The 26,512-nt window shown below is 53.9% G+C and overlaps 3 protein-coding genes across 3 annotated transcripts; all 3 read left to right on the forward strand.

Annotated features, from left to right (window-relative positions):
• Nucleotides 1-7,401: 7,401 nt before the first annotated feature.
• On the forward strand, nt 7,402-9,200 carry NNMT (nicotinamide N-methyltransferase; the record flags this gene model as incomplete). The annotated part of the gene is made up of 3 exons (XM_080631625.1): nt 7,402-7,561; nt 7,796-8,003; nt 8,098-9,200. 3 exons carry the CDS (start codon nt 7,402-7,404, stop codon nt 8,531-8,533), a joined length of 804 nt encoding a protein of 267 aa, XP_080487751.1. The 3' UTR covers nt 8,534-9,200.
• A 988-nt stretch (nt 9,201-10,188) lies between these two features.
• Nucleotides 10,189-13,507, forward strand: RBM7 (RNA binding motif protein 7). The gene is made up of 5 exons (XM_080631612.1): nt 10,189-11,529; nt 11,666-11,828; nt 12,082-12,175; nt 12,315-12,408; nt 12,789-13,507. The coding sequence occupies exons 1-5, from the start codon at nt 11,437-11,439 to the stop codon at nt 13,131-13,133; spliced, it is 789 nt and encodes a 262-aa protein (XP_080487738.1). The 5' UTR covers nt 10,189-11,436; the 3' UTR covers nt 13,134-13,507.
• Nucleotides 13,508-13,712: 205 nt separating this feature from the next.
• On the forward strand, nt 13,713-18,362 carry REXO2 (RNA exonuclease 2). Its single transcript, XM_080631655.1, has 7 exons — nt 13,713-13,858; nt 13,942-14,025; nt 14,282-14,359; nt 15,933-16,044; nt 16,770-16,878; nt 17,133-17,186; nt 17,936-18,362. Exons 1-7 carry the CDS (start codon nt 13,727-13,729, stop codon nt 18,063-18,065), a joined length of 699 nt encoding a protein of 232 aa, XP_080487781.1. The 5' UTR covers nt 13,713-13,726; the 3' UTR covers nt 18,066-18,362.
• The last annotated feature ends 8,150 nt before the right edge of the window (nt 18,363-26,512 follow it).

Here is a 26,512-nt window from a genome sequence, read left to right on the forward strand (position 1 = left end):
CAGCCGCATCCCGGCTGGAAGCACCAGGGAGGAGGCGAGAGGTCCCCGGTGGGGCTGCCCTTCTCCACCCCTCCATGCCCGCCTGCAGCCCTGTCCTTGGCCACCTGCAGACCTCTCCCACCCCATGCTCCGGGCAAGCCCCAGGAATGCCGGTGTCAAGGTAGGAGGTGGCTGCAGCCAGCACCCGGTGGTAGCATCCAACGGGGAAGAGTGCAGAGATAAAGAGCCGTGCTGGGCGGATTTAATACTGTACATAAATACACTTTACAATCGGGGGAAGGCTCGGTGCTAAGAGGGAGCCATTGGAATATTTTATCGTGATGCAGATCGAGTGAAAAGACTGTGAATAAATAAAAGGGAAGATAATTATTTGATGGAGTTCTCTTAGGATATGCCACAGCGGGGAATACTTACAGAGAATACATATTACTAGAGAGACTCAGCTATTCAAGCATCAAACTAACCTATAAATTGTCAGAGGAGAAAATTGGAGGAGAGGAATGGATGGGGGTTTGGGCACCGTACTCATCGGTAATACCGGGTTGCGCTTCCCACCTTCCCCATCGCAATTCCCCCTGCCTGAGGAGTCACAGTCCTGGAAAAAGGGAAGGATGCCTCTAATAAACGTCTCCCAGAAATTACAGCCGAGCCACTACAGTACAGCAATGGCACCGTTCATCTCCCCACCATCTGCATGGGCTTGTTTGGTCAGGTGGCAGCCACCTGCTCCTGCGCTTCTGCAGGGTGAGGGGGGTCCTCAGCAGCACCCCACACCCCTCATCTCTCACTGCAGCCTCCAAAACAGGCTTTCACCTTGCCCCATGCACCCTGTTTCGCAGGGGAAGCCCCATATGGGAAGGGGTTTCGCGCTCTGGGACAAGGCAGGGCCATCTCCCAGCATTTTCTCCCTCGACTGGATCATGAACTGCTGAGCGGAGGCTGTTCCATAACAGGGAGCATCCCTCATCCCCTAGCCAAGGGTGACCAGGAATGTGCTTTGCAACCGCACATGCACTGGAGCGACATTCCCTGTTTTGGGGAGAGTGGCAGTGATTTCCCTGAGGTCATAGTGCTTCCTAGAGGCAGAGCTGGAGAGTGCCCAACACTCCCCGCCTCCCGCCAGCACAGCTCCAACCAGCCCCGGCTCCCTCCAAGCCAGCTACAGGTTCACATCTTCCAGTTCACAATCGGGTATTCATCCAAGCGACTGCACTCACCCACAGTCTTAACAGCCAGCTGCAAACAACCCACAGACACCAGTGCAATGCAGAAATGGAGCAGTTGCAATGCTTGTTCCATGTTAATTTATACTTATCAAGGCATCGAGCTCCAGAGCTGCACCAGGGACCCAGCACGATGCCTGGGTACGGGGCTCACGGCCCTGCTGTAAAAGCTGGTGGTAATCACAGGCAGACAATAAAAGAGCCGCCCTTCTTTTGGCACTGAGCTGTGCTTTACAGAGACACCTCAAACCTTGTCCAGAGGTGAGCCTAAGGATACCTCAGCAAACAGATGAAAGGGCACAGACACAACCGAAAGTGAGCTGAGGCTGCGGGTAACAAGTTTGTTACACACCTTGCTTCATAAAGTGCTCCTCCTGTATTTGTCCCTTTCCCTGGGGTTTTTGGCTCCATGCCTTACCAAAGCACCCTTTCACCATCCCTCCCACACAGCACTGACCCTGGTCCTCGGAGGCAGCTGGGATGCTAGAGAATGAGGGGAGTGGGCTGAGGAAGACCTCCCACCCCACACCTGCTGTGAAGGGGAGAGACCAGGTCTGTATGGGTGCAGGTGGGTTTATGCCATCTATTGATGGGGCTAATGCCATCAGCTCCAACCATTGCTCATCTCCGAGTGAAGGAAATCTTTGGTTCTTCAATGGGGAAGATGCGAGACGCCTGCATTGAGAACAGGCAGCCTCGTGCAATTAGCAGAGCTGCTCATTATTTTAAGTGAGACTCGCCACTGCTTCCAAACCCCTGAGCAAGAGCAAAGCCAGCACCCAACGCAGAATACCTTTAAGGCTGGCTCAGACAATAAAATCAAAGGCAGCGTGATGCTGACAGGTCTCCCTCCCTCCCTCCACCTGCCAAGAGGGAATATCTCAGTCACCTGCACCCAGAATAGGACTTTGTCCCTGTTCCTGTCATTGATTTATAGCCTGTGAATTAGTGGGGCCCTGGAGATGCTCAGATCCCACCTGTTCCCACCATGCGCCTCCCCGCGCCCGGCACTGACATTTGGAGCCGCAGCAGCAGGTACTGGCACCAGCAAACGCTCCCATAAAGCATTGCTAATGGGGAGCCTGCCACAGTCCCTGCCGTGGGTGCTGCTGTGCATGGGCACCAAGGGGAGCACCGCGCCTGGTTGGTGGGGATGGACACGTGCACCCAATGCACTTAGACAGGAGCTTTCAGCAGGGCAGTGGTGGGATGCTCAAAGACACAGTACAAGGCACCCAGAGTTCAGTCCCATGCAGCACCCTATGCCACTAAGCCACAGCAACCTCCCCACCTGGTCCCATCCCTTTGGTAGAGGTGCTGGTGGTGGTGCCTCTCCACTTATTCCCAAAGCACAGCACTCTGTTAATTGCTGCCACTCTGGACACCAAACAAATTGGCCCTAAATGTGTTTTTGCGAAGCAAGAAGTGTTTTGTTAAAAGGGGCCGGGAGGAGGGTGGGTTTGAAACCACTATCACCGTAATGCGATGAAATTACCATGTAGCACGCAGGGGGCTGAAAGCTGCAATTAATATCCCACACCTTTCCGAATCCTTTGTGTCATGACAGTGCTGGGAAAACAGCAGCTGCTCTGGGTCTGCATTAGGGACCAATCCCTGCCCTCCCCTTGGACTCACAACAAATGCCTGGAAGCCAAGCACCTCATCCCCTTCCTTTACACACAGAACCAGTGATGCAGGAGACCCCCAATTGCCTCCCCTTTCTCACCATGGATGTTGGCTCACTTCTAAAGGATGAAGGCAGTGGCAAGCATCTTGCCCACTTGATGCTTGGGCATCCGAGCCAACATCAGCCACATTCAGGGATGTCGAGCACAGCACATCTCTACAAGCTTCTATAGCCTAAACCAGAGCCACTCACAGCACTGCCGTCAAAATAAGAGCTCAGGCAGTCACGAGACACCAGCACTGAACCCAAAGGAACCTCTGCTCCATCAGTTCTACTGCTACCTGTGGAGTGAGGGAACATGTTACCCAGCACCCCGGAGCCTTCCCCCTCAGACATGGCCATGTGCTGCTTCACCAGAGGAGCTCCTACACCAGCCCAGCAGGCACCTTCTCAGGTCTCTGCTCCAAGGCTCCACCATCCCAAGCAGCCCCAGCGCAGACACCCAGCCAGCACCCCACTTGCTGAAGCCACCTTCCACATCCCCCCATGACAAAGGGATTTATTTGCCAGCTGGGGTATGAATAACTCAGCTGAGCACCCTGCTGCCACCCTGGCCCTTCTGCACAGCTCTGTGCTGCCAGGCAAAGGGAAGACTGAGGTTGGAGATGAATCACAATGTGATTTCTAGGCAAAGTCCCATTAATGCAACTGCTCAGAGGCACTGCAGATCCTACCCGAGTACTGTAGAGATGAAAGCCTTATTTATGAGTAAGATATATCTGCAGAGGGAGCAATAAACCACAAAGCAAAGTATGAAGGTTTGCAGCAAATGCTGTAAAGTTTTACACTCCCAAAACTAGGAATAAAAGATATACCCAACCGAAACAAAGCGGATGGAAAGGGTTTCCACAGGACTGTAAAACAGCCTTATAACAGTTAATTGCTAGCTCCCTGCTGCAGCACAGAGAGATTTAAGCCAGGAAAAGAGCGGTGTAAATCTCCATTGAAGAGCAGGAGAAAAGAAAGGGGAGCAAAGGGAGAAGAGCACCAGGAACATGAACCTTTTGTTGGGGATCCTCTGCACCGTGCAGAGGAAGAGGAAGCTTTTGTTCCCAGCACTGTGTCGCTGGCCCCGCTGCTCCGACCAAAGATGCTTTGGGAACAAAGCCATGGGGTGAGAATGGGCAGGACCCCAGCAGCCTGCTCCTTCCTCAAGGACTTAGGACATAACTAAATCACATCAATGCCCACATAGCAGGGAAAATCAGGCAGCATCAGTGCTTGTTTCTGCCCCCAGGAGAAAGGGGCACAGGGAAAGGCATGGCACCAGGGCGTTATTCCTCAAGTCCAATGGGGAAACTTCAAGTGCAATGCTTTTGACCAAATGAAATACAGGAAAACCTCAAAATGTTCTCCACAACCACCAAAGAACCCAACCAACCACGGCACTTCAACCAGCTCCACCAGGACTCAGTGCATTACAATTACCCCAGAAGCTTCCACCCTTGGAATCCTAACAATGCTTGCAAGAGAAAGCTGTGGAGTCTGCAAAAGCCCCTGGGAGGCTGCTGCATTTCAGAAACCGAGCACATTTTATCCTGAAGAAGCACAAGTGTCTCCACCTCTCTTAAATAACCAGTACTGCCAACAGAAAACTTGCTCTTTTCTCCATCAAGTACCTGAGCCTGGAAATATTTGCTTTTCAGGTGCTTTCTTTACACATACTCCTGCAAACACGAAGGAGAAGAGCATCCAAAGCTCAGACCAGTAAGAAGCACATAAACCAGAAGACACTTCTGCTCCCATCCTCTGAGCACCATTCCCAGCACCCCAGCTCCACTCTGCCTCACAATATTCGCTGCTGCTTTGCTTACCTCCCTCCTGGGATGTGGGCTCAGCAGGAGGATGGGAAGGGTACTGGGATGGGCTGGAGCATGCCGCACAGCTCTGATGCTGCTGCAAAGGCTGGGACGAGTTCTGGGGCTACTAAGACTTAAAGCCAGGTCCCAGGCTGAGCTCCCACTCTGAGGCACAAGCCTGCTGCTTTCAGACCAGGTCTCAAGCATAGAGACAAGCTCTTCTCCCACAGCAGACACCACCAAAGCCCAAACCTCAAACACTATGAGATGCTGCAACTGCTGAGACCTCCCTCTGCCCCCTGCCCTTTATAACTTCCTGGCTGCTGCTACACAGGTGATGGGACGAGGCCAAGGTGCCGCTCCTTAGGCTGATGGGACACAGCCCTGTTTCATCAGGAAGGGCTTTGCTCTACCCCTCCCTTCGGCAGCTTTCTGCAGGCACTTCTCCTTTTTGTGCATGGTTTTTGCTCCCTGCAATGGCAGATTTTGTGTTACCCACGGCTGCAAGCAGAGCGGTGCGTTCCGCAGTGTAAATATCAGAATGGTGTTTATATCAACCAGAGGAGCATTTAGGTGGAGATGACAATGGAGCCCGCGGAGCACTGATCACACACTTTGATTGAAACAAAAGTACGGGGGGGATGGAAATCAGGTGCCTGGAGCTGCTGTTTCAATAGAGGCAGGAAGTGCCAGCGGCAGAGTGGTCCAGGGGGCTGCGGAGTCAGGATCTGCATCCCGCTGCCAGGAGCTGGGCATGCAGAGTGGGGCCATGAGATGCTCACAAACACCCCAAGCTGCTCTGGGTGCTGGCAGTTTACATTCCCAAATCATGTCCCTCAATGAATGAAACAGGCTCTGAGGGCTGAAACGGCCACACTGCACCGGCAAACAGCACCAGAGACAAGAAGGAGCCTCCCATAGCAGCCAGCCACAGGGCTATGCTGCTTCCACACACCTCAGCCCAGCTTAAGAAGTCATCAATCCAGAGCCTGGAAAGGGCATCTGTGTTTAGGCTTGGCTCTGGGGCTCAAGCCCTGAGCAGGTTCCCCTGGGAATGGCTGGAAGGAGCCCCCAGCCCTGCTGAGCTAGGAGGGAGAAGCGAGTGAGCCAAGGGAAAATAGAGCTGTACCAGGAGCATTGAGAATAGGGACCCGCTCTGGGCTGGCGTGTTGGCCCTGGGGCTCATTCCCACCCCCAGCACTTCCCAGGGGGCACAGACTGAAGCATCGCTGGGGTTTAATGTCTGATTTTCAGTATCACTTTGCTGCTGGCGCCTTCCCTTTCATGAGAGCATCCGCTCGCAGCCTGGTGTGCGTGACAGGCAGGGTGTGAGCCTGGGTATGGTGTGCAGCACCTCAAAGGTTCCTTGAGTGCTCCTCTCCTCCTCCTGGTCCCTTTCCTCTGCTGGGGCGCAGGCAGCAGGGACAAAACCACCAGCATCAATGGAGTTTATCTCAGGGCTTCCAGCTGCAAGGCTGGGAGTGCCTGTGTCTGCTTCAGGGGCTGATGTCCCACGGTAAAGACAACCCAGGTCTGCTTCCCATGGCCAAGGAGCTCTCATGGAGTCAGTGGCTTTTAGCTGGGGTCTTGTCACTCGAGTATCAGGGAGGACTTTGCTCTCAGGAGAAAACCTTTTCAATGTGTTCATCCTTCGAACTGGCTTCCTTTTCATGCTTCCTATCACCATCAGCAGTATGCTGTGCATAGGCAGGCCTGGCTGTGCATGCGGTGTGGTGAGCAGGGTTTGTTAAACAAAGTCACTTTGGGGTCTAAAATAGCGCTTATTAGTTTGGGGATGCGGCGGCGGCTCCTCTGCCCGTCATTCCTGACGCAGCTCTTTAGAAAACCCAAAGGCCAATTATATAGAGTTGGCCGGTAATGAGCCTAAAACTGTTTGATCATTCCGGCTCCCGCTGCGCCAGTGGGAAGAGGACGAGACGCTGCTGCTGCGAGAAGCGTGGGGCTCTGCTGCCTCTTCGTGGTGAGGACGGCGAAGGAGCCGCTACCACCGTGTCCCCTCCATGCCACCAGGACCCTGCGTGGGGCTACTGGGGCATGGTGCAGGCAGGGGCAGGGTCTGTGGCCAGCGCTGGAGGCAAAACCCAGGCAGCAAGGGTGGGAACGTGCTGGTTGTTGGGGGGAGGAGGAGAAGTTTCATTTTTCCACGGAAAAGCTGGTAAAAATGAAAGCAACGAAATGACTGAACCAGATTGGGAATGTCAGCAGGTGCTTCTCATGGGCTGGCAGAGCTTTCTCCTTCCTGTGGAGACACGGACAGCCCCCCGCCAGGGCACCTAATGGCCTTAAAACTTCCTTGCACATCCTATTACCAAACATGCCAGCTTCAATCTGCAATTGAGGAGCACAGGTGCTGGACGTGCTGATGTTCACAGAGCTCTGGGGCTGTGAGCACCCATGACACCAGCTCATGCTGCTTCACTGCCATCAATTACTGTACAAACAAGGCTGGGAATGTAATCCCAGGGATTGCTGTTAATCACGGTAGGCTTCCACAGAGAGTTACTACAGGCAGAGTGAGGCTTGGTGCAGCAATGGAGTGTGGGAGAGGGCACTGCTCGGGAGCGGAAGCGTGTCCGGAGCAGAGGACACAGGAGGGTGGGAAAACCGAAAGTACAGGCGGGCTGCGCTGCGTGCGGCAGGAGGAGCGAGCACAGACCTTGCTCCCGGCAGGATGGCCGCTCCGGCTGCCTTCACGGACGCTGAGTTTTACCAGCGCAGCTTCGACCCGCAGGAGTATCTGAGGGAATTCTGCAGCCTGAGCAGCGTGCAGGGACAGCCAAACACACTGCTCACACAGAGCCTCAGGAGCCTCTTCAACATGTTCGCCCTGGGTGAGTACCCCATGCCCCTGCCCCGAGTTGGGCAACAGCAGCCAGCGCCATTTGCAGGGCTGCGGGCTGCTGCATGTGTGCCCAACACAGCCAGACATTTGATATGTATATAAACGTGCATACATATCGTGTATTACATATAGTATAGTACATTATACAGCAGAAATATCCGGCTGGATGTTTCTGACCCGGGACACAGCCTCACTGGGATGGCCTTTCCCTCCTCCACACCAGACGGGCTCAGTGGCCATACCCTGATAGATGTCGGCTGCGGCCCCACCATCTACCAGCTTCTGTCCGCCTGTGAGTGCTTCCAGGAGATCATCTCCTTGGACTACACAGACCAGAACCGCCGGGAGCTGGAGAAGTGGCTCAGGAATGAACCAGGAGCCTTTGACTGGAGCCCGGTGGTGAAATACGTGTGTGAGCTGGAAGGGGACAGGTGAGGCTGGCTGCCACTGGCCATGGAGCATATGAAGGTGCTGAATAACCCCATCACGAGCCTCTGGCTGGCTGGCTATTTATTGACTTGTCAGGGAGAAGTGGGCTGAGAAAGAGGAGAAAGTGAGGAAGAAGGTGAAGCAAGTTCTCAAGTGCGACGTGACCAAAGCCAACCCCACAGCCCCCGTGTCCCTGCCTCCCGCTGACTGCATCGTGTCCACCCTCTGCCTGGAGGCTGCCTGCAAGGACCTGGCCACGTTCCGCAGCGCCCTGAGGAACATCAGCACCCTGGTGAAGCCAGGGGGGCACCTGGTGATGGTGACGGTCCTCCAGGAAACCTTCTACGCCTTCAACAAGCAGGTTTTCTCGTGTCTCTACCTGGAGAGAAGCATGGTGGAGGAGGCTGTGGAGGGCGCTGGCTTCGACATGAAGCTCAGTGAGGTGCAGCCGTACGTGCCCGGTGATGCCCGCACGGACTGCAGAGCCGTGTTGACCCTCGTGGCACGCCGGCGTGCCTCCACCACCGCATAGCACATGGGCTCCGGGGCCAAAAAGCAGCAGCGTGCTCCGTGTCCTAAATCCTTGCCCATGAAACCCATCCCTTTATCTGACAGCAAATAAACTCATGAGTGCTCCAGTGGTGTTGTAGGCTGGGATTTGTGCTGGGAGCTTGTCCAAACCCAGACCCATTTCTGGTTTCTGGGCACATCCCATGTGCCCTCTGAAACGCTGGGCGGGAATGGGTGCTGTCAAGGGGAGCAGCACACCCTGCACCCAGACAGGCCCCAGCTCCTGCAGAACCAGGGGTGCCTGCCCATCTTTCTGGGTGTAACAAGTACTGGGGACAATGCTGTGGCCGCAGCAGTCTTGACCCGCTGGGCACTGGCAGAGCTGCAGAGATGGAGCTCAAAGGGTTGGTGCATGGCAAGGATGCTCTTCCCAAAGCAACCTCCTCTGCTTGCAGCCCTGAAGGCCACACACAGCTGCTCTGCCGCCCTGCAGACAGCCAGACCTGCGACATACCAGAGATTCAGCTTAGAGACACTCGAGCCAGGGCATTTTCAGTAAGAAAGAATTTGTCTCAGTGCACTCCACATGCCTCAACCCGCAGCAGCTCTTAAGGGCAGTGTGGGATTGGCAGCTGAAGCTCCTCCCTTGCTCATACCCGCTTTCTTATGGGGTAGTTTTGGTTCAAGAATGAATATGGAAGTGAGACATTTTCTCACCCAATACACAGGTGGAGTCCTGTCACAAACTGATGACTTATGACAGCTGTAAGGGAGCGAGTGTGAAACAGACCAGGAAGAGTCTGAAGGTTGGAATGAGTCACATTCCTCAGATGCTGTACAAAGTGCACAGTGCTCAGCACACCCTGTAGGAATCAGTGGCACTTGCCTTCCTCTCCACCCCTTGCCTTTTAGTTTGTTGACAACAACCTGATTAAAACCCGTCCACCAAACCATCCCTGGAGCCAGTGGTGCTTGTTTTCGGCACTGCCGCAAGCACTGGGAACAGCCTTGCTGCCCGGCTCCACGACACGGAGCTGGACACCAGTGGTGGTTCAGAGGCTGCCCTTGGGCTGCCCCACTCACTACTTACCTCTGGATGTAATAGTTAATGCTGGATAGTAGCTGCTGCTTCTGAAGGCCATAAAGCCCCCCTGTGCCTGCCAGGGGTGCAGCAGAGGCAGGAATTCAGCAGCTGCTGCCACGCTCTCTGGAACACGCTGGCGTCTTCAGTTGCTGTTTAACTGCTCCAACACGGGCATTGCCAGGTTTTTATGGTCTGTTTCAAAAGCACAACGATTCCCTTCACGGGGAAGTTTGTAGCTACAATTCCCCTTCTGTCACAGCCTGGAAGAAGTGCTGGAAGGCTGTTCTGGCCAAGAGCCTGGTGCTGTTCTGCTGCTGTGTGTGCCCTGTCTGAGCACACAGCCACAGCAGTGAAGCAAGACCATGGCCCAAGCCCAGTGCATTCAGTACCAACTGCGGGTGCTGGTTTTGGCTGCTCCCCTCCCTCTCTGTGCAGCCTCAGATGCTCCATGGCTGCAGCGTTGTGGTGCTTGTTTGCAGGAACATTGATGTGCCCTGGACCACCATGCCAGGCTACGGACACAGGGACGCAGAAGGAGTAAAACACCCAGTGTCTCTTCTAATGCTGCAAACAGAAAATGGAAGTGGCTGAAATCTCAAGAGTGCCTGTGGATTTGGAGGGAAAACAGGCACTGAAGGAGTGTGGTTTGCCCCCCAAAGCGAAAAACCATCTGGTTTTCCATTTTGCTGCTTTGAACAGCAAAAAGGGCAAGAAACAGTAACACAAGAAGGGAAAAACAGTTCCCTGCTTCCTCACCTCGTGGTTTCTCAGGTCTGGGATGTGCTGTGCAATACCTGAGCCATCAGTACCTGCTGCAGGTCAAGGCTGGCTGCGGATGGCCCTGGCCTGGCCACAGGGTGCCCGGTGCATGGAGCGAGCTGGTGGTGGTGTGGACGTGGCACGGGCTCCAGCAAGCCCAGCGGGACACAGAAAGCAGGAAGGGAAGAAAGCGGAGGGAAGCAAATGAGGCTCTAGGGAAATTAAGGCAAAGTGGGAGCCCTGGCAGGGCGAGGTAATCATTTCCTTTCTGAACGAGCAACTGGTTAGAATCTAACCAGGCGCACATGATTAAAGCAGATGAATATAAATTCTAGGTGCGGCAGCAAGTAATGGAGTGAAGAAAATGAACAGCACCTCATTAACAAAGAAAACAGGATCTGCCATAACGCAGTGCAACCTAATGAAAGATGAAGGCTCAACTTCCCCTCCCAAACTTTCTCCAGATGGGAAATGCCCCGGGTTTACACCCCGCACCTTCCGAGGCAGCTGCGGGATAGCTGCCACTGGGAAGGGCCACTGCAGAAGGCACAAGGAGGACGGGAACAGCCGGGAGACGCTGCCCGGTCTAACGAGGGACCCAGAGGCACCCCTTCCATGATACCTGCCCTCAGCGCTGGCCATGGCACATGGGCGGCAGGGGGATCCGGCCCGGTGAGGCGCCTGCAGCAGCACCCATGGGATACAAGGGACAGGAGCCCCAGGAGAGGCCACCCCGCAACCCCGCGGGGATCCCGGGTATTGGCGCTTCCCCCCCGCACACAACCGACCCGGGGCGTTCAAACCTCGGTCACGGTTCTACAGCCCGAACCCACCGGCCGTGCCCTGCTGCAGCCGCGGCCGGTGCAAAGCGCACACCCGCTGTAGCGAGAACCCGCATTTACTGTGACAACCAAAGACCAAACGCCGCACTGGTCACCGGCCGCCGGTTGCCCGTCTCCGGTTCCTGCCCGCCGGTACCGGCCCCTCTTCAGGCCACGCCCACGGAAAGGGCGTGACACGCACGCCACCGCACTGACGTCAACGGGGCGGCGCCGCGGAGCGCGGGCTGCCCGTGCGCCGTCATGGGCGCGGCGGCGGAGCTGGACCGGACGCTGTTCGTAGGGAACCTGGACCCGCGCGTCACCGAGGAGCTCATCTTCGAGCTGTTCCACCAGGTACCGGCCGCACCGGCGCCGCCCGCCCGCGCCGCACACCGGGCAGGGCCGCAGCTGGAGCGCGGGATCAACCCCGGGTACGGCGGCCGCCGGAGGACAAACTTATGGGTTTAACGCTTGTGCTGGTCGGTTGCAGGCGGGCCCGGTAATTAAGGTGAAGATCCCCAAGGACCGGGATGGGCGGCCCAAGCAGTTCGCGTTCGTGAATTTCAAGCACGAGGAATCCGTCCCGTACGGGCTGAACTTGTTGAACGGGATCAAGTTGTACGGGCGGCCCATCAAGATCCAGTTCCGATCAGGTACCCGCGATGGGGAACAAGGGGAGGCGGAAGCAAAACTTTATCTGCATCCTCCTCCAGACAGCATCCAATGGCACCTTGCCTCGTGGGCAGGACAGTCGTGGTGGCATGCTGGGCTGCGTGCTTTTGCAGGTCACTGATGAACCTCAAGAGCTAATGAAGCCTGTGGGAAAAGCATCCCGCACGTTCACTTCATCCCCGAGTGCTTCCAACTCGTGTTTCCTGGTCTCACAGAACATTTGTTTCTCTGCAGGGAGCAGCCACGCGGCTCAGGAGTCTTGTTCCCCACATGGCACCACCGGCACCAGCCCCTTGGGTGCACCGCATCCGCCATCCACTGGCAGCAGGTATGGGCCCCGGTGTTTAGTTTCCAACAGCAAAACACAACTGTGATGCTAGTGTCCCTTAGACTGCTGTAGTCTTGGTTTAAGGCTAACATTCCTTGTGTTTAAGGCTGACATTCCTTGTATTTCTCTTCTCCTGCAGATACGACAGGAGTCCTGATGGCATGGTACCAGCGGGGTTCCCGTCAGCGCAGCGGTCTCTACCGCCGGCTGACAACCTCCAGAGACAGGCAATGGTACGCCCTTTGCTTGTCCTAATGGTGCCCATAGCTGGGAAGTGATGCATGATGGCGTCACTGGTTTTGAGCACTTGTTTCCTATAATGATCCTGAGAGGTTGTGGGAATGGGGTTTTGGGGGGGGTGGTGGTGGTGAGAAGACAGTTCCTGCTTAGCTGCTTAGCTGCGTGACACGGGGAGGGGTGTTGAGGTTTAGGAGTGTTGCTGTAGTGGAAGCAGCCAGTAACAGCTGCTCTAAGGTAGTGTTCAGCTCTGTTTTGGAGCCAAACCCCTTCAATTCCCTTGTATTTAGAGTGGGATGAAGGCTGGTTTCTCCACCACAGAATGGCTCAAGCAAGTGCACCAAACTCACTGACCCTTTTCCTCTTCTCCCCACAGCTGAACAGCGCCCCGTGGCCGCAGCCTCATTTCGGGGGCAAGTACGAGCAGCCCGGCTTCAGCCCTCCCGGCTACCAGCCCCCTGCTCACAGCTACCAGCCCACACCGGGCTGCCCGCTGCCACGGCACCCAGAGCTACTGCGCAAGGGCCGGCTGAGCACCCACCCCTACCACCCCGACGGACGGCACGGCAGCCGCGAGCAGCCCCGCTTCGGGGAGCGCGGCCACGACCACGAGCACCGCTACCGTGCCAGCAGAGAGGACCCTGGCTACGACGACCGGCACCGGGATAGCTGGAGCCATGACTACCGGAGAGAGCCCAGGTGGCACCCGGCGCGGCATTAGCCCCTCGGAGGGGGCTTTGATGGACTCCATGGCACAGAAAGCACAACCCCTTTCTTACCAAGTATATGTGTGAAACCCCCCCCCACACAACCTGACAGCGTTACCTTTTAATGTTTGTACAAGTCCCAGCAGCAATCCCAAACCCGGCATCTCCACTTTGAACGTGTTAATTGTACCTCAGGGCTTTTCACAGGAGAACCAGTGTTTGGGGCAGTGGCAGCCGTGTGCTGCTGTGATGGAGAAGCTGCCAACACCGTTTGTGTTCCATGGGAAGGCGCCATGTCCATTTACTGGTGTCTTTAATATCTCTGGTGGTGTCATTGATACAGAACACTCGAGTGTCTCAGAGAAAAGCATTAAATCCTCCCTGGAAATCCCCTGTGTGCAAACTGTCCTTTCCCTCCCCTTTGAGCCTCCCTCTACCGTTACCCGGGGGCGGGCGAGGCCGCGGTCCAGCGCAGCGCAGTCTGGCGCCCTGCTGCCGCCGCGACTGCATCTCCCAGCATCCCCTGCGCCAGCCACCCGCCTGTCCATGGGTCGCGGGACCTGCCGGGAGCTGTAGTTCGGCGGCGGCGCTTTGCGGCCTGGAGGCGATGCTGGGCGGCAGCCGCGCCGGCCTGCGCCGCCTGCGGAGCTGCGCCGGGCGGCTGTGGCGGGGCCGGCGGCGGGCGGCGGGCATGGCCGGCGGCGACATGGGCCAGCGCATGGTCTGGGTGGACCTGGAGGTGCGGGCAGCACGGGACGGGAGGCGGCGGGAGGGACGGGGGACCCGCGGCCGCGCTGACGGTGCCGCTGCGCTCTGTGGCAGATGACGGGCCTGGACGTGGAGAAGGACCAGATCTTGGAGATGGCCTGCCTCATCACCGACTGCGACCTCAACGTGCTGGCCGAGGTGAGGGGCCCTGCCGCCGGCACGGCCCTGGCTGCTCCCGGCGGTGCTGGGGGGAGTTAGCGGCCCTCTCTGCTCTCCACAGGGCACGGGAGGAGGGCGTGGGGCGGCCGCCGGCCCTGGGCAGGGCTGAGCCGCCACTTCATGCCCTCAGAACGGCTGCTCCTCCCGCCCTGGGGATCGCCGTGTCCTCTCCGGGTGGAAACTGCTCCATTCCAGGCTCGGTGGTGTTACCTTTGTCGTCTTCTCTTCCCGCCAGGGCCCGAACCTGATCATTAATCAGCCCGACGAGCTGCTGGAGGGCATGTCCGACTGGTGCAAGGAGCACCATGGGAAGGTAAACCTCCCTAGAGCAAGCATGCTGCAATTCCCCTCTCTCTGCTGCGGTGGGAATGATGTGTCGTTGAGGATGAGGAGTTGGGGTACAGCCACCTAAAAAGCTGTGCTGGCCAGTTTGCAGTAAGAGGGGATAAAGAACGGCAGACAGTAAGTATCACCCTTAGTTTGTGCTGAGGAGGTGATGTGTCCAGCTTTGTCCAAGGTCTCGTGTGCAGCTGCAGATTGCATCCCTGAACCTTCACTCCTCATCCAGTATCTCAGCCACACAACGGCCCTGAAGTGGCCCGTGCCTCATAGCCTGGTCTTGAATCAGTTTGAGCAGTGTGGGAGATGCTGTGTGAGCTGCAATAGCCGGAGCAGCAGCTCATGGGGGAGCTGTGAGCAGGGTGAGACAGGCGACTCTGGCAGCTCCTCTGGGTGAAGCCTGTTCTGTGCTGCACAGAATAAAGCAAAACCATTCCAGTGGGGAACGGGAAGGTGTTGCTTGAAGTCCCAGCTGAAAACAGGCACAGGGTGGGTGTAGAGTAGTCCAGAGCCAACAGAGTGCACATTCCTCAGTGCATATTCAGGTACCTGCAGGATTAAAGAGGCTGAAGTGCTGTAAAGAGGGGTTGTTATTTCTGCCTGTCCCCTCAGCACTGTGACCCCACTGTTAGTTTTTCACTGAAAGCTGAACTTTTGCAGCAAGGGATTATTCGTATTAGTTCTTCCAGCCACCGAGGAAAGCCTCCTTGCCAGCAGCAGGAAAGCGAATGGATTTTCCAATCCCTGATTGAGAATTGAAATTCAAGTTACTTTTCAATTAAGGCTGAAGTTTGAAGATGCTGTAAGCCCTCCTCCCTTTGGCACCTCGCTCTCCCCGGGAAGGATTAGCAGGAGTTTGGAAAAGGAATATTAATTTACCGTGCTGGGTGCGTTTCCCCTTCCCCAGCGGAGGACTCGAGCTCGGCCGCGCTTCAGGAGTGGGTTGGAGACGGCAGCGCACGCTGCCGCTGCTCCTCAGGAGCTACTTACTTTTAATTGCCTAAAGAAAAGAGAAGCAATTAGAATATAGATGAAAATGCAGCCACATAATGAATTTTTTAACCACCACTTGGATCTGTCAAGTAGAGTTTTGCGGCACAGGCGTGGAAATATATAGCGCAGCCAGATGGAAATAAATCACTGTGAGCGCGTGCAGCAGGTTTGACATTTAACTGGTGGGAAAAGGGGAGGGAATGTTTCTGATTTATAGGACTCTTGGTAAACGCTTGAGCAGGATCCTGATTCTTTCTGTTGGTTTGTACCTCTGCGCTGTGCTGGGGCAGGTGAGTGCTGCTCGTGAAGCAGGGAGAAGCAGGACACTCTCCTGGATCACCCAGGTGCAGGCGAATACACGGGGCCTCTGTAATATCTCGGTAATTGAGAAGCACCCCCAGCAATTACAGCACCCAGGAACAGAGAACTCCCAACCCCCAGCAGTGGCAGTGTTGCGAGGCCTGTGCTGCAGCCGCCTTGACTCGTGTTGACTTTTACTTTCTAGGAGTATTTTCATGTGTTTGTGGTTGATGACACCTGGCTCTTTCTTGCAGTCTGGCCTTACCAAGGCTGTGAAGGAGAGTAAGATTTCCCTGCAGCAGGCGGAGTACGAGTTTCTGTCCTTTGTGCGGCAGCAGACCCCGCCGGGCGTCTGTCCCCTCGCAGGTACTCGTGTTCTGTCTTACCCACAGCGACAGCAGTGCTGGTGCTCATGGTGGGGTGTACTGGTGTCTGTGCAGGCAGATCAAATCCTGCTCAGTAAGGAGGGGCTCAGCCAGGGCATCGCCCATTGTGCAGACTCCCTAAAGTGGCTGTTACACATCGTTGCAGTTTCAGTTATTTTGTGCATTAACATTTCTGTGTACACTTGCAATTGAGGCAAGCAGCCTAACTGCTGACAGCCATCTCTGACCATAGAATCCCAGCAGCAACCCAAAGGAGTCTTCTCCTTGCTGTGCATGGAGCCCATCATCAAATACAGATCTTCCCATTGTCCTGCCACATCATTCCAGCCATTCACGTACAGTCTTGGGACTGGTGTTAAGTGAAATTAATACCAGGGCCCATTTTCCCTCAGCAGAAAAGCTGATGCTTGTGTAAATACTTGTAACACAGGCAAATAGTTGGATACCTACCTGCGTGACAGAAATGGTAGGAGCAATCTGAATTATTATAGAGGGATTAAGTATTTGCACCATGCCTGATCCCACAAGGAAAATCTGACAAACCTTTGCAATCATATTTGCTAGAAAAAGGGCTAAACAAGCTGCTTGGGAATAGCTTGTCCTACCCTTCATCTGTGCCAAGCTCGCTCAGCCGTTCCCCTTAAGTGTCATTTGCAGGAGCTTTGCAACATCGCTGAGCTAACATCTTGTTTTGTGTCTCTGTAGGTAACTCTGTTCACGCAGATAAGAAGTTTCTTGACAAATACATGCCACAGTTCATGAGGCATCTTCATTACCGGATCATCGACGTCAGCACTGTCAAAGAACTTTGCAGGTCAGTGTTCCCTGCAAGAACCAATCCTGTGAGAGAGGATCCAGGGAAGCCTGTTAACATGGTGCTAATGGTGGTCTTCTCAGATGAGGTTGAAGGCTGCTGCCAGCCTCCTCCTCCTGTTGTCTGCTCTCTCCTGCACAGGATGAGCCCTGAGCTGCTCTGAGTGGTGTGTGCTGGGGTTTGCGATGGCAACAAGCCCACAGAAGCCACCTGATGTGTTTTTGAATCCCATTTCTCTTTTTCCCCACTTACAGACGCTGGTATCCAGAAGAATACGAGTTTGCACCAAAGAAGGCAGCTTCTCACAGGTGGGGTTGCTGCTTCTGTCTGTACTGGAGTCATGCAGGAACCGTGCTCTTCACGAGCAGAACGTGGAGCTTCTTTTTGAGTTGCAGGCACACTGCTTCCAACACAGGCAGCAGTGCTGCTGTTCCCCGTCGTATGTTCATATTCTCCTGTCTGAAGCCTGGTTAGTGTAGGGAAAGGGATTATTAAAACAGTTTCAGGAGTTCATCATGTGTCAGGGTGCTATTTGGTGCTTGGAGCTTTGACTGTCCTAAGGGGCAGTAGGAAGGAGTCACGGAATCTTTGCCACTCTGCTCTGGCACAGTGGTGCTGGGCAGGCGAAGGGGGATCAAGTACAAGGAAAAGAGGAATGACTGTTGTAGTGGTCTCCATTGAAGTGGCAGGGGGGTGTCTGTTCTGCACAGCGAGGTCACTGCTTCGTATGGACCTTGCTGTCTGGTAGAGCAAGACAAAGCAGGAGCTGGAGCAGGTCTCCAGGGCCCCCATCTCTTGTCTCAGATTGAATTGCTTTTAATAGCGGAAGCTGTAGAACCTGTTGGCTTTTGGGAGCTTCCGTGTCCCACGGTGCCATAAACTAATAAGCCGTGTGTTCCTGTCAGTGCTGCTGGACTTTTATTGCTCTCCATGTAGCCGAGACTGCGAGGGCTGTTTCGATTTCCAATGGAGGTGCGATCCCTGCCTGTCAGAGCTGGGTCTGTTACAGCCAGAACCAAGATGTAGCTGGAGATGACCCTTCTCAATTCTCTTTCAGAGCACTGGATGACATCAGGGAAAGCATCAAAGAACTTCAGTTCTACAGAGATAGCATCTTCAAGAGGAAAACGGATGAAAAGAAAAGGAAGCTGATAGAGAATGGAGAAAGCGAGAGGAGCTCCAGTTGATCGCTCGCCTCGCCCTGCAGCCCGTAGCAAATGCTTAGAAGCATCTCCTGATTCTTTTCTGTTTGCCAGCCTCTTGAGAAGCTGTGCCCTTTCCTTACCTTATTTCTTATCAGCTGTTAACATGCAGGTGGAAGCCCAAGTTACCTCTGCTTTTCTGTTGGAGGATGGAGTCGATGCGTGCGAGCCTCAGCAGTGCCCTTGTCTGTCTCTTAGGTAAAGCACACGGCTTGATCCTCTTCTTCGCCCTGTTTTAGATGCAGTCTTTCCCAACACAATTAAAATAGAGTTCTGTTGAAAGATGGTGTATCTGTGCAGCCTTGTTTTTGCGCTCACTGTAACTGAGTGAACTGGTGTTTGATAGCTTGGCAAAAGAAAGTGCTCTGGGAGGTGATTTTTGTTCTATAGACTGAGCTCTTTGCTAAGGACAAGAAGGGGTTTTCCTCTTCCATGGATGAAAGCATGGGCAGCATCGTCACAAGCACTGTTAGAGAGCAGGTCACAATGTGACTGGATGTCTCTTCTCACCGTTAATTGCTGAAGGACATTGAGCAAACCCCCAGTACCAACATTGCCTCTTTTTTCCGCTTCTTGGTTCCCTCTCTGGTGCCTGGTATTGCCATTGCTCCCTCAGCAGTGCAAGTGAACAGGCTAAAAGCTCTCTGAACACTGTGCAAGCTTCACATGAAGCACCCAAGGGGGCACATTGATTTAATGGAAGTATTTATGTGCCCACTGAAGCTTTTTGTGTGCTCAGTGTTTTCAGACAGATGTTCCTACATGGGTTAGTACATACACTCCTGCATACACGATGACAGCCACAAGGTGCTGTGCAGGCTGTGAACTGCCCTGGTGGGACAAGGGCAGGTTTCCCCTCCTGTTACCAGTATCACCACAGCCTCTCACATCACCAAAAATGCTGCCTCAAAGACTCCTCATTGCCAGCAATAAATGAGTTTGCAAATCCTCACATCAGCTCACAGGTCTGGCCATTAAAAACATCCTGCTCCTCCTAAACAGAGTCAGTTTTAGCCAACAGCACAGTGGACAGGAAAGCTCAGCCGCACGCTGCTTTTGAAGAGGGCATTTGCTGGAGGAGATTCCCCTCTCCCTGCTGCAGTGCACTACTGGTCACTGCTGCCACCAACCTGCCACCAGCCGCTCCAGGGAAAGTGCTGCCAGGCTACGAACCAAAACGGTATCAAAGAGCACACAGGGTGTACGTCTCCCTCGTTTGCTTTTATTATGGGTATTAATAATAATGACCATCTGAGGCTTCTCAATCACTCTGATTATTTGAACACCTGCTCTTCTAACCATGGGAATGGTTGTTATTGGAGAGAGGCCATTAAAATGGTTAATGGGGCAAATAAATGAGTCTTTGAAACGTCCCTCTCCTCTGCCACTGATGCTGCTGGGTGAGTGGGAAGTTTAAATGTGGTTCCTTTATTTCCTGCACGCTGGTACCTGTGGGAGGGCCCAGACCCCTCTGGCCGGGCGGTTCCAAAGGGCATCTCCAGCAGCCTCCAGCCCTCCTCACGCCCACATGCTGCGAGGGGTTATTTGCCACAGCCAGTGCCTGTGTAAACGCCCAAGGTGCATCCCCACAGCTCTCTGCCCACCGGAATGGAGCTGGATGAGACCAAGGACATGGGGTTCACCCAGCAGGAAGCTGCCTGGAGCCACGCGCTGGCAGGATCCGCTTTGTCTTTGATTTCCGTTTTGTTACTTTCCCCCTTTCCTTTGACGGCTCCTTCCTGACCCACTTCTCCTCCTTTTCATATTTTATTCCTTTTTAAGGGGCTTTTATTTTTCTCAAAACACTTCTCTTTTTTAGGGAAATCTGCCATCTGTGTTTATCCATTTTTAAACGTTGTTTATTCTGCTTCTGAAGCCACGGTGCTGTGTGAAGGATTTTTATCTGTTTCCTGCAGTAGCATCCCTGTTTCTGTGTGCTGGCATCGTTTAAGGTTCTGATTTAGTCCTAATTTGTCACACGCCTCGGCAAAGCGGAGATAAAACCCACCAAAGCGGGTGGCACTTGTGAGCTGCAGCAGAGCCCTGTCCTGCACCAGGCTTGGGATTCGCTTCATCAAAGCGCTGTATGAAAATTACCAACTGATTGAAATGGCCTCGCTCATAAACAACCAACCACAACACACAACAAAGCCTTGTCCACGCTGCCACAAGGACACCTCTTCCACAGGAAAGCTTTCCATGCTGTCCCGCATCCCATGCCCGTCCCGGATCTCACCCAGCAACGTGGTACCCAGGCTGTGCCTGCATCGGCATTCCAGCCCGCCTACAGCCCCTGGGAATGGTGATGCGAGTAACAGTGGGTATTTGGACATGGTAGTTAAAAAAGCAGAATCACCTGAAGGCAAACACAGAGTGTGCCTGGGTTTTTCAATTTAATTTAATAAATTATCTTGGCTCCAGTAATTATTTATTTGAAACAGGAATTTGCTCAGAGGCCCCAAGTTCTTTTAATACTACATTAATAATGTAACCACAGATTACTGGTACAATTCCAGAGCAAGCTAACAGACTGCAGTGATTATCCCGACCAGGGTTTGAGCCATTCACACCCTGAACACACAACTGCTCCGGCTGGAGCACCCGCCCTGGTGCAGCAGAAGCATCATCCCACAGTTAAACATCATCAGTAACCTCGATGCAGCCTGCCCCAGGGAGGAGGTTTACTGATAAATAGGCTGGCAAATACTGCGTGCTTCCCTTTTCCAGCCCTAAATCAACATTTTCCCCACGCTCTATCAAGCTCTAGTTATATATATCTAGCAAAAATACCCCAAACCCAAACCAACCCACCCAGACAACCAGAACAGTTGCTGACTGGCTCCAAATCCTGTGGGAGGTTTTAGCACAGCTTAAAATCTCACTTACAATTCCCATACCAGCTCTCTGTCCATGTTAGTGACAGCATCCTCACTCTCCTCACACACAACCACTCCAGAGCAGCACTAGCACCATCCCCATCCATCCACAACCCTTTTTTTCCTCCTCCTTGCACCTCTTAGTCTGTCCATCCATCCGCTCTGTGCAACCTGGGTGCAATTGCCCCATCTGCATGCTCAGGGGACAGGGATGCTGCAGCAGCCAGTGCTGGCACCGGGTGCTGCTGCACAGACTCAAGGTCAGCCACAGACAGCCAGGAACAGAAACCCTTCATGCAGGTCCTTTCTCATGTGTTCTTCCCTCCCGCAGCAGTTGATGATACCCTTTGACTGGAACAACTCGCTGGTGCTGACAGATGAGCTTTCAGGATGCTGAAATCTCCGTGACACTTTAAGTGCCCTACGTGACAAAACAAGGACGTGCAGAATTACCCCACCAGTATTCCGTGAAACACAACTTGTCACAAACCACTGTGCTGTGAGGATGGGCCAGCCCGGCCTGCATGGGGCAATCCTGCCCATGGAACAGCCCGCATGGGCAGAGGGAAGGGGGAGCAGAGGGAAAAACATGGGTCATGGCAAGGAAGAAACTCCTGAAGAGGAAGGAGCCTCCTTCAGGCGTAAGGGAACCAGCGCTTCCACGGGCAGAGCTGCCTCTTCCTGCCCCTCGGTAATGGATGGCAGCCAAATGGCTGGAAATTGCTGGGTGCTGAAGAGATGCTTTAGGTGTTGTGCTGCAGAAGCTCAGTGCTGTGTGCGGGATGCCAACTGTCAGTCAAGTGCCAAGGGAGGTGGGGAGGGAGAGGTGACAGTCGAACAGATCCCTCCCCAGCACTGTCGGGGAAAAGGGAATAAATGGGCACCAGCAGCCGGACGTGGTAATGGTGGCATAGAGCCCAACAGAGAAATTGTTCTGATGACTCCAAAAGGCCATGACAGCAAATGGATGATTGATGTGCAAAACCTTCAACACTTCCAGTACGAGGCGCCTGCCCGTTGCGGATGCTCTCCCCACAGACCCCAAAGCTGTGCCTGGGCTGGGACACAAATTCCTGCTTCTGAGCAGGTCCCCACCCACAGTGCAGCCCAGGGTGCCGATGCCCCACAGGCAGTGCTGCTCCCAGGCCATGGTCCCTCGCTGGGGCCATCCACAGCACGTTATGGGATAGGAATTTCCCAAGAGCTTCTAATGACACCGCACACTGAGACAGGATTCACCAGGGCTGAGCCTCCCTCTTCCTCTAAAGCCAATGTTTGCAGAGTGATTGGTCAAGGAGAAGGATCCACAGAAATGATTGCCAGTGCAGATCAGGCTGCAGGAAGCAGTCACTGCACCCAGCTCTAACCCGATGCAATGTTTTATTGAGTGAAAACCAAAGCCTTTCCTCTGCACAACTCTATTTTGTAATGAAAGCACAGCCTGCATGAAGGCACAACTGATATCTCCCTGCAACTTCCCCGGCCACCGCTCCTCTCCCGCACTGCGCCAGCTCCGTGCACTGCACTGGAATCAAAGCAAATCAAGCGAAATAACGTGTGCTCCCGACCCAGGCAGACAAGACCGCAGGGAGGATCAAGCTCTCCAAACTTTGCAGAAGGGAAATGAAGCGCAGAGAGATGAAGTGACCTGCTTAAGGTCGCATGGGGAGTTTGCAGAGGAGCCAGGAACCGAGCCGAGATCTCCAGGGTCCTCATCTACTTCTTCCACTGCTGCACATCACCTCCTCCTTGCCTCTGGATAGCCAAGTTAAAAATAAAACTGCATTTCCTTTCCCTCTGGCAGCAACACGACTTCAGTGCCGAAGTCTGAACTGCCTGGGCGCAGCATCACCAGGATGCTGCTGTTTCTCTGCAGTGCTCCCGTGCTCTGTGGGCTTTAGGGGATGTGTGTGTATACACATTTGTTTGCATGTATTAATTAGGTTATACAGCACTTTCCTCCGCAGAATTAAAGCGGAGCCTCTTCACAGGCCTGTTTGAAGCAAATCTCTACCGCTTCAGAGGAACTTTCATCACCAGCCAGCGCTCCATGGCTCCTGTGCGCATTGTTCCCATCAGTCGGAACAAAACTCCTCCTGATAACAGTGCAGAACAAGGCTTTCAGTCCCCAGCGCTGCCAAAGCCTGTGCTGGGATGCCAGAACCGGCCCCCTTGCAGCCTGGGGAGGGGGGAGAACCAGGAGATGAAGGCTTTGGTTTGCCGGTGCAATCTATGCCGTGTGAACCGGATGGGAGCTCCCTTTGGCTTGTGGCACATCACAACCTGATGCTGCCATTGTCTGTTGGGAAGGTGGGCTGGGATTGCTGTGGGATTGCCTCTCCTCCCTACCACTGCCTCCTTCACCCTGGGGGTGCACAGGCTGCAAGGTTTGACTACAAAGCACATCCACAAACACCCTCCTGTTTCCCCCACAGGAGTTTTGATGCTCAAGTCTCTGCCTACGACCACAACCCCAAAGCGAGCCCTGAACTCAACAGAGCCCCAAAACCAGCCCCAAGCAGGTTCTCCCGAGTGCAGGCTCCCCAACACATGGAGCTGCTGTTGCTGTGTTTGGTCTTGTGGTGTCTCCCGAAGACAAGAGCTGCAGAGCTGCGAGTGGAGGGAAAGGGGAAGAAGAGCAGCTCTGCTTAGGGAGCAGGGCAATGAAGCCAGGACAGAAACACCACTGGGAGCTCACAGGTCTCCCTTGGGTGGCTATTGTAAGGCGGCACAGCTGCTCTGATCGAAGGTAGGTACTAAAGGCACATATTATCCTTCCAGGTACAATCCCCTTAGCTTCAAAACGGAACGAGAAGCTCCTGCAGGAATGGAGATTGTTTTGCTCCTCGTTTGGAAGGAGGACAGAGGGGTCCTGGCTGCATCCCTGTGCTGTGGAGGTGCCTGCACGAGCCCAGCCCCATGCCATGGAGAAGGAGAGCATCCCACTGCTTCAATTCCCATGCACTAGGCATCATCATTCCCATCTTCTCCCCTGCTTCCTCCATATGTGTCTACCCATCACTAACCCTCCTTCAGTGAGGCGAGACCTCTCCTGTTCCCGGCTCACCCCAGGAGTGAAGCATCAACAGCATCCCATGGGAATTCATTTAAACACACAGATACACACCCAGATAGAAGATTCCTGCAGCCAAACCAAGCCTACAGCAGCTCAGCTCTCAGACGAGCTCAGCCGAGGTCCTTCTAGAAGATCATCTCTCTCTAATGGATCCCCTTTAATGTCAGGCAGCCAAAATGCAAACAATATGGTTTGGAACAATTATTTCCCTTTCCAGAGGAACAAAGTCACTTGTCCTGGGCTCTTCATCGTGTCCTCTGCTGTGTGCTGTAATTGCCCTGAGATGCTCTACCTGGGGAGAGCCTTAATACATAATTATATACCATTAGTGATGAGAATAACATGACAACTGCTTTGGATAATCACCCAGAGCAGCGTTGCTGCCAGTCTCCTAGCTACTACAGAAGTACGGGTCTCATTTTGTACGAGAGGGCACTTTGGAAGAATTATTTAAAGCCGATAATGGAAACTGCAGACACAGAGTCCTGGTTTCACAGGGCTCGGATGCAAACCAAAGGGAAGATTCACTGCAAAGGCCAACCAACCAGTACGGGTTTATATTAAAAACCAAAAGGAAACAAACCAGCGGATTAGGAGCAGAGTTAATGCAGCAAAGGGGAAGGCAGCCTTCAGGAATTGTGTGCCTGGATCCCTGGTACTGATTTAAAGACTCCAAGAAGCCATCCCCAGGTGAACTCTTCTCATGGTTTACGACCGTGCTGCTAGGAATGTGTCCCATATTTCCCACCCGAGTTTGTCCAACTTTCATTCCTTAGCCCAAGGTACAGTTCTGCCTCTCCCTGCTCTGCTCGAGAGCCACGTGCTGCCAGAACCTCCATCTCCTCCCGTAACCGGGGTGAAGACAAGTGCTCCCTTAGCCACTCCTCTCGGCACATCTCACCCAGTTTCTTTTCTTTTTCCAGTCATTTTTCAGCACAGAGACTGGGATGAGGCCAGATTTTTCCAGAGCTGTCAATCCCTGCTTTCTGGAAACTGCCGTTACCATTTCACCTTGTGAACCCCATGTAACTGCAGGTGGGGACATGCCAAGATCTGTCTCCCAAAGCCTGAAAACATCTTTCTTGTCTGCAGCACCAGGGCTCACATCTCACCCACCTCCAGGACCTTCTCCTTTCTCCTCTCAACAACGGGACCAGGTTTAACTCCATCACAACAGCAAGAGCAGCAGCACATACAGTGTCCCACAACATTTAAAGGGGGTACACCTCGATGCTGGCTCTTCCCCATGACAGACAGCTGTGCAAGAATAACTGCGCACCCCATCAGCAGGCTGCTGGCATCCCCTCGATGCCCTTTGTTTGTAACAGCATGGTCCAGCCAGCCCCATGAGTGCCTTGGGACCTCACCGGCTCCATCACGCCCCTCCAGCTCTCCCCCTTCGGAGTGTTTTTCACCCTGAAGGATGGGACTGTCAGCCTGTCCCTGGTGAATAAAGCAAAGCAAGCTGAGACCTTGGGAGGTGCTCCGAGTCCCAAGGACAAGGCTGGCTGCTGCCAAGGTCATAGGCACGGTGATATTCATCTTCATTCCTCACCATCACCATTCACAGCCTTAGCCGGAGAGAAGCGAGCCGTTTCCGGGCTGCGCGTCTTTAAAGGATGAGGGAGCACAGGATGGTTCAAGAGGAGATTGCTTCATAAGACAATGGCTGAGCTGATAATGCCAGCTAAAGTCAGGCCACCGGGGACCTCTTACAGTGTTAAGATCCAATCAACTTTAAAATATTACTGTCTCAGGCAGGCGGCGAGTCTTGGAATAGAAAACAAGCGTCCTGTTCCCTTTACCGGGAGGGAGAAAAAAACCAAAGGCCCGTTCTGCCTATCCTCACCTACCTATTGAAATATTTATGGTGTTTGTGCATGCTGCTGTGTTAACATCACATTTCCAGAGCTCAATCTATAAAACCTCTTGTCAAACCCCTCGGCACGACGCTACCAGCTGCGCGGGAGAAGCGAATGGCAGAGCTGCGGAGAGCAGAGCAGCAAGGACATGAAGCAGTGCCTCGGGAGAGGCAGCAGCCACAGCCATCTGCATCTTACCCCCCTCCATATGCAATACACTGTATTTCTGGGTGCCAGAGGACACACGCCTCCCATGTCCCAGGGGGGATGTGCTGATATCCCCCTTACATTGCCTATCCACTGGGATGCTGTTACACAGCTTCAGGAGGCTCTTTGCAATGAGTCCATGCTCTATATACCTCTGTTACTGCCTGGGAAGAGCTGATGTGACACACCATTACTTTGCCTTCTCCGGTGGCCACAGTGGGATGGCAGTGGTGATGGCTGCGTTATATATTTTATCATAAAACCAAAAGCAATGACTACAACTGGCTCTTAATAAAAATGTGTGTCTCTCACCGGTGCAGAGTGTGAGTTAAACACTGTGTAACATCAAGCAATTTGTAGCACCTGCACACGCTATCATGCAAATGTCCCCAAAGTGCCCCATGAAAAAGT

The sequence above is a fragment of the Psittacula echo genome (genome assembly GCF_963264785.1).
Source record: "Psittacula echo genome assembly, chromosome: 18".
In the NCBI taxonomy this organism is placed as follows: Eukaryota; Metazoa; Chordata; class Aves; order Psittaciformes; family Psittacidae; genus Psittacula; species Psittacula echo.

What these genes read in the sequence shown, in the direction of transcription:
- RBM7 (XM_080631612.1), top strand. Translation starts at nt 11,437, where the DNA reads ATGGGCGCGGCGGCGGAGCTGGACCGGACGCTGTTCGTAGGGAACCTG. An exon ending in CAAGATCCAGTTCCGATCAG is followed by an intron (nt 11,829 to 12,081) that starts GTACCCGCGATG and finishes GTTTCTCTGCAG; the next exon opens with GGAGCAGCCACGCGGCTCAG. An exon ending in ACCTCCAGAGACAGGCAATG is followed by an intron (nt 12,409 to 12,788) that starts GTACGCCCTTTG and finishes TTCTCCCCACAG; the next exon opens with CTGAACAGCGCCCCGTGGCC.
- REXO2 (XM_080631655.1), top strand. Translation starts at nt 13,727, where the DNA reads ATGCTGGGCGGCAGCCGCGCCGGCCTGCGCCGCCTGCGGAGCTGCGCC. An exon ending in TGGTCTGGGTGGACCTGGAG is followed by an intron (nt 13,859 to 13,941) that starts GTGCGGGCAGCA and finishes GCTCTGTGGCAG; the next exon opens with ATGACGGGCCTGGACGTGGA. An exon ending in GGGCGTCTGTCCCCTCGCAG is followed by an intron (nt 16,045 to 16,769) that starts GTACTCGTGTTC and finishes GTGTCTCTGTAG; the next exon opens with GTAACTCTGTTCACGCAGAT.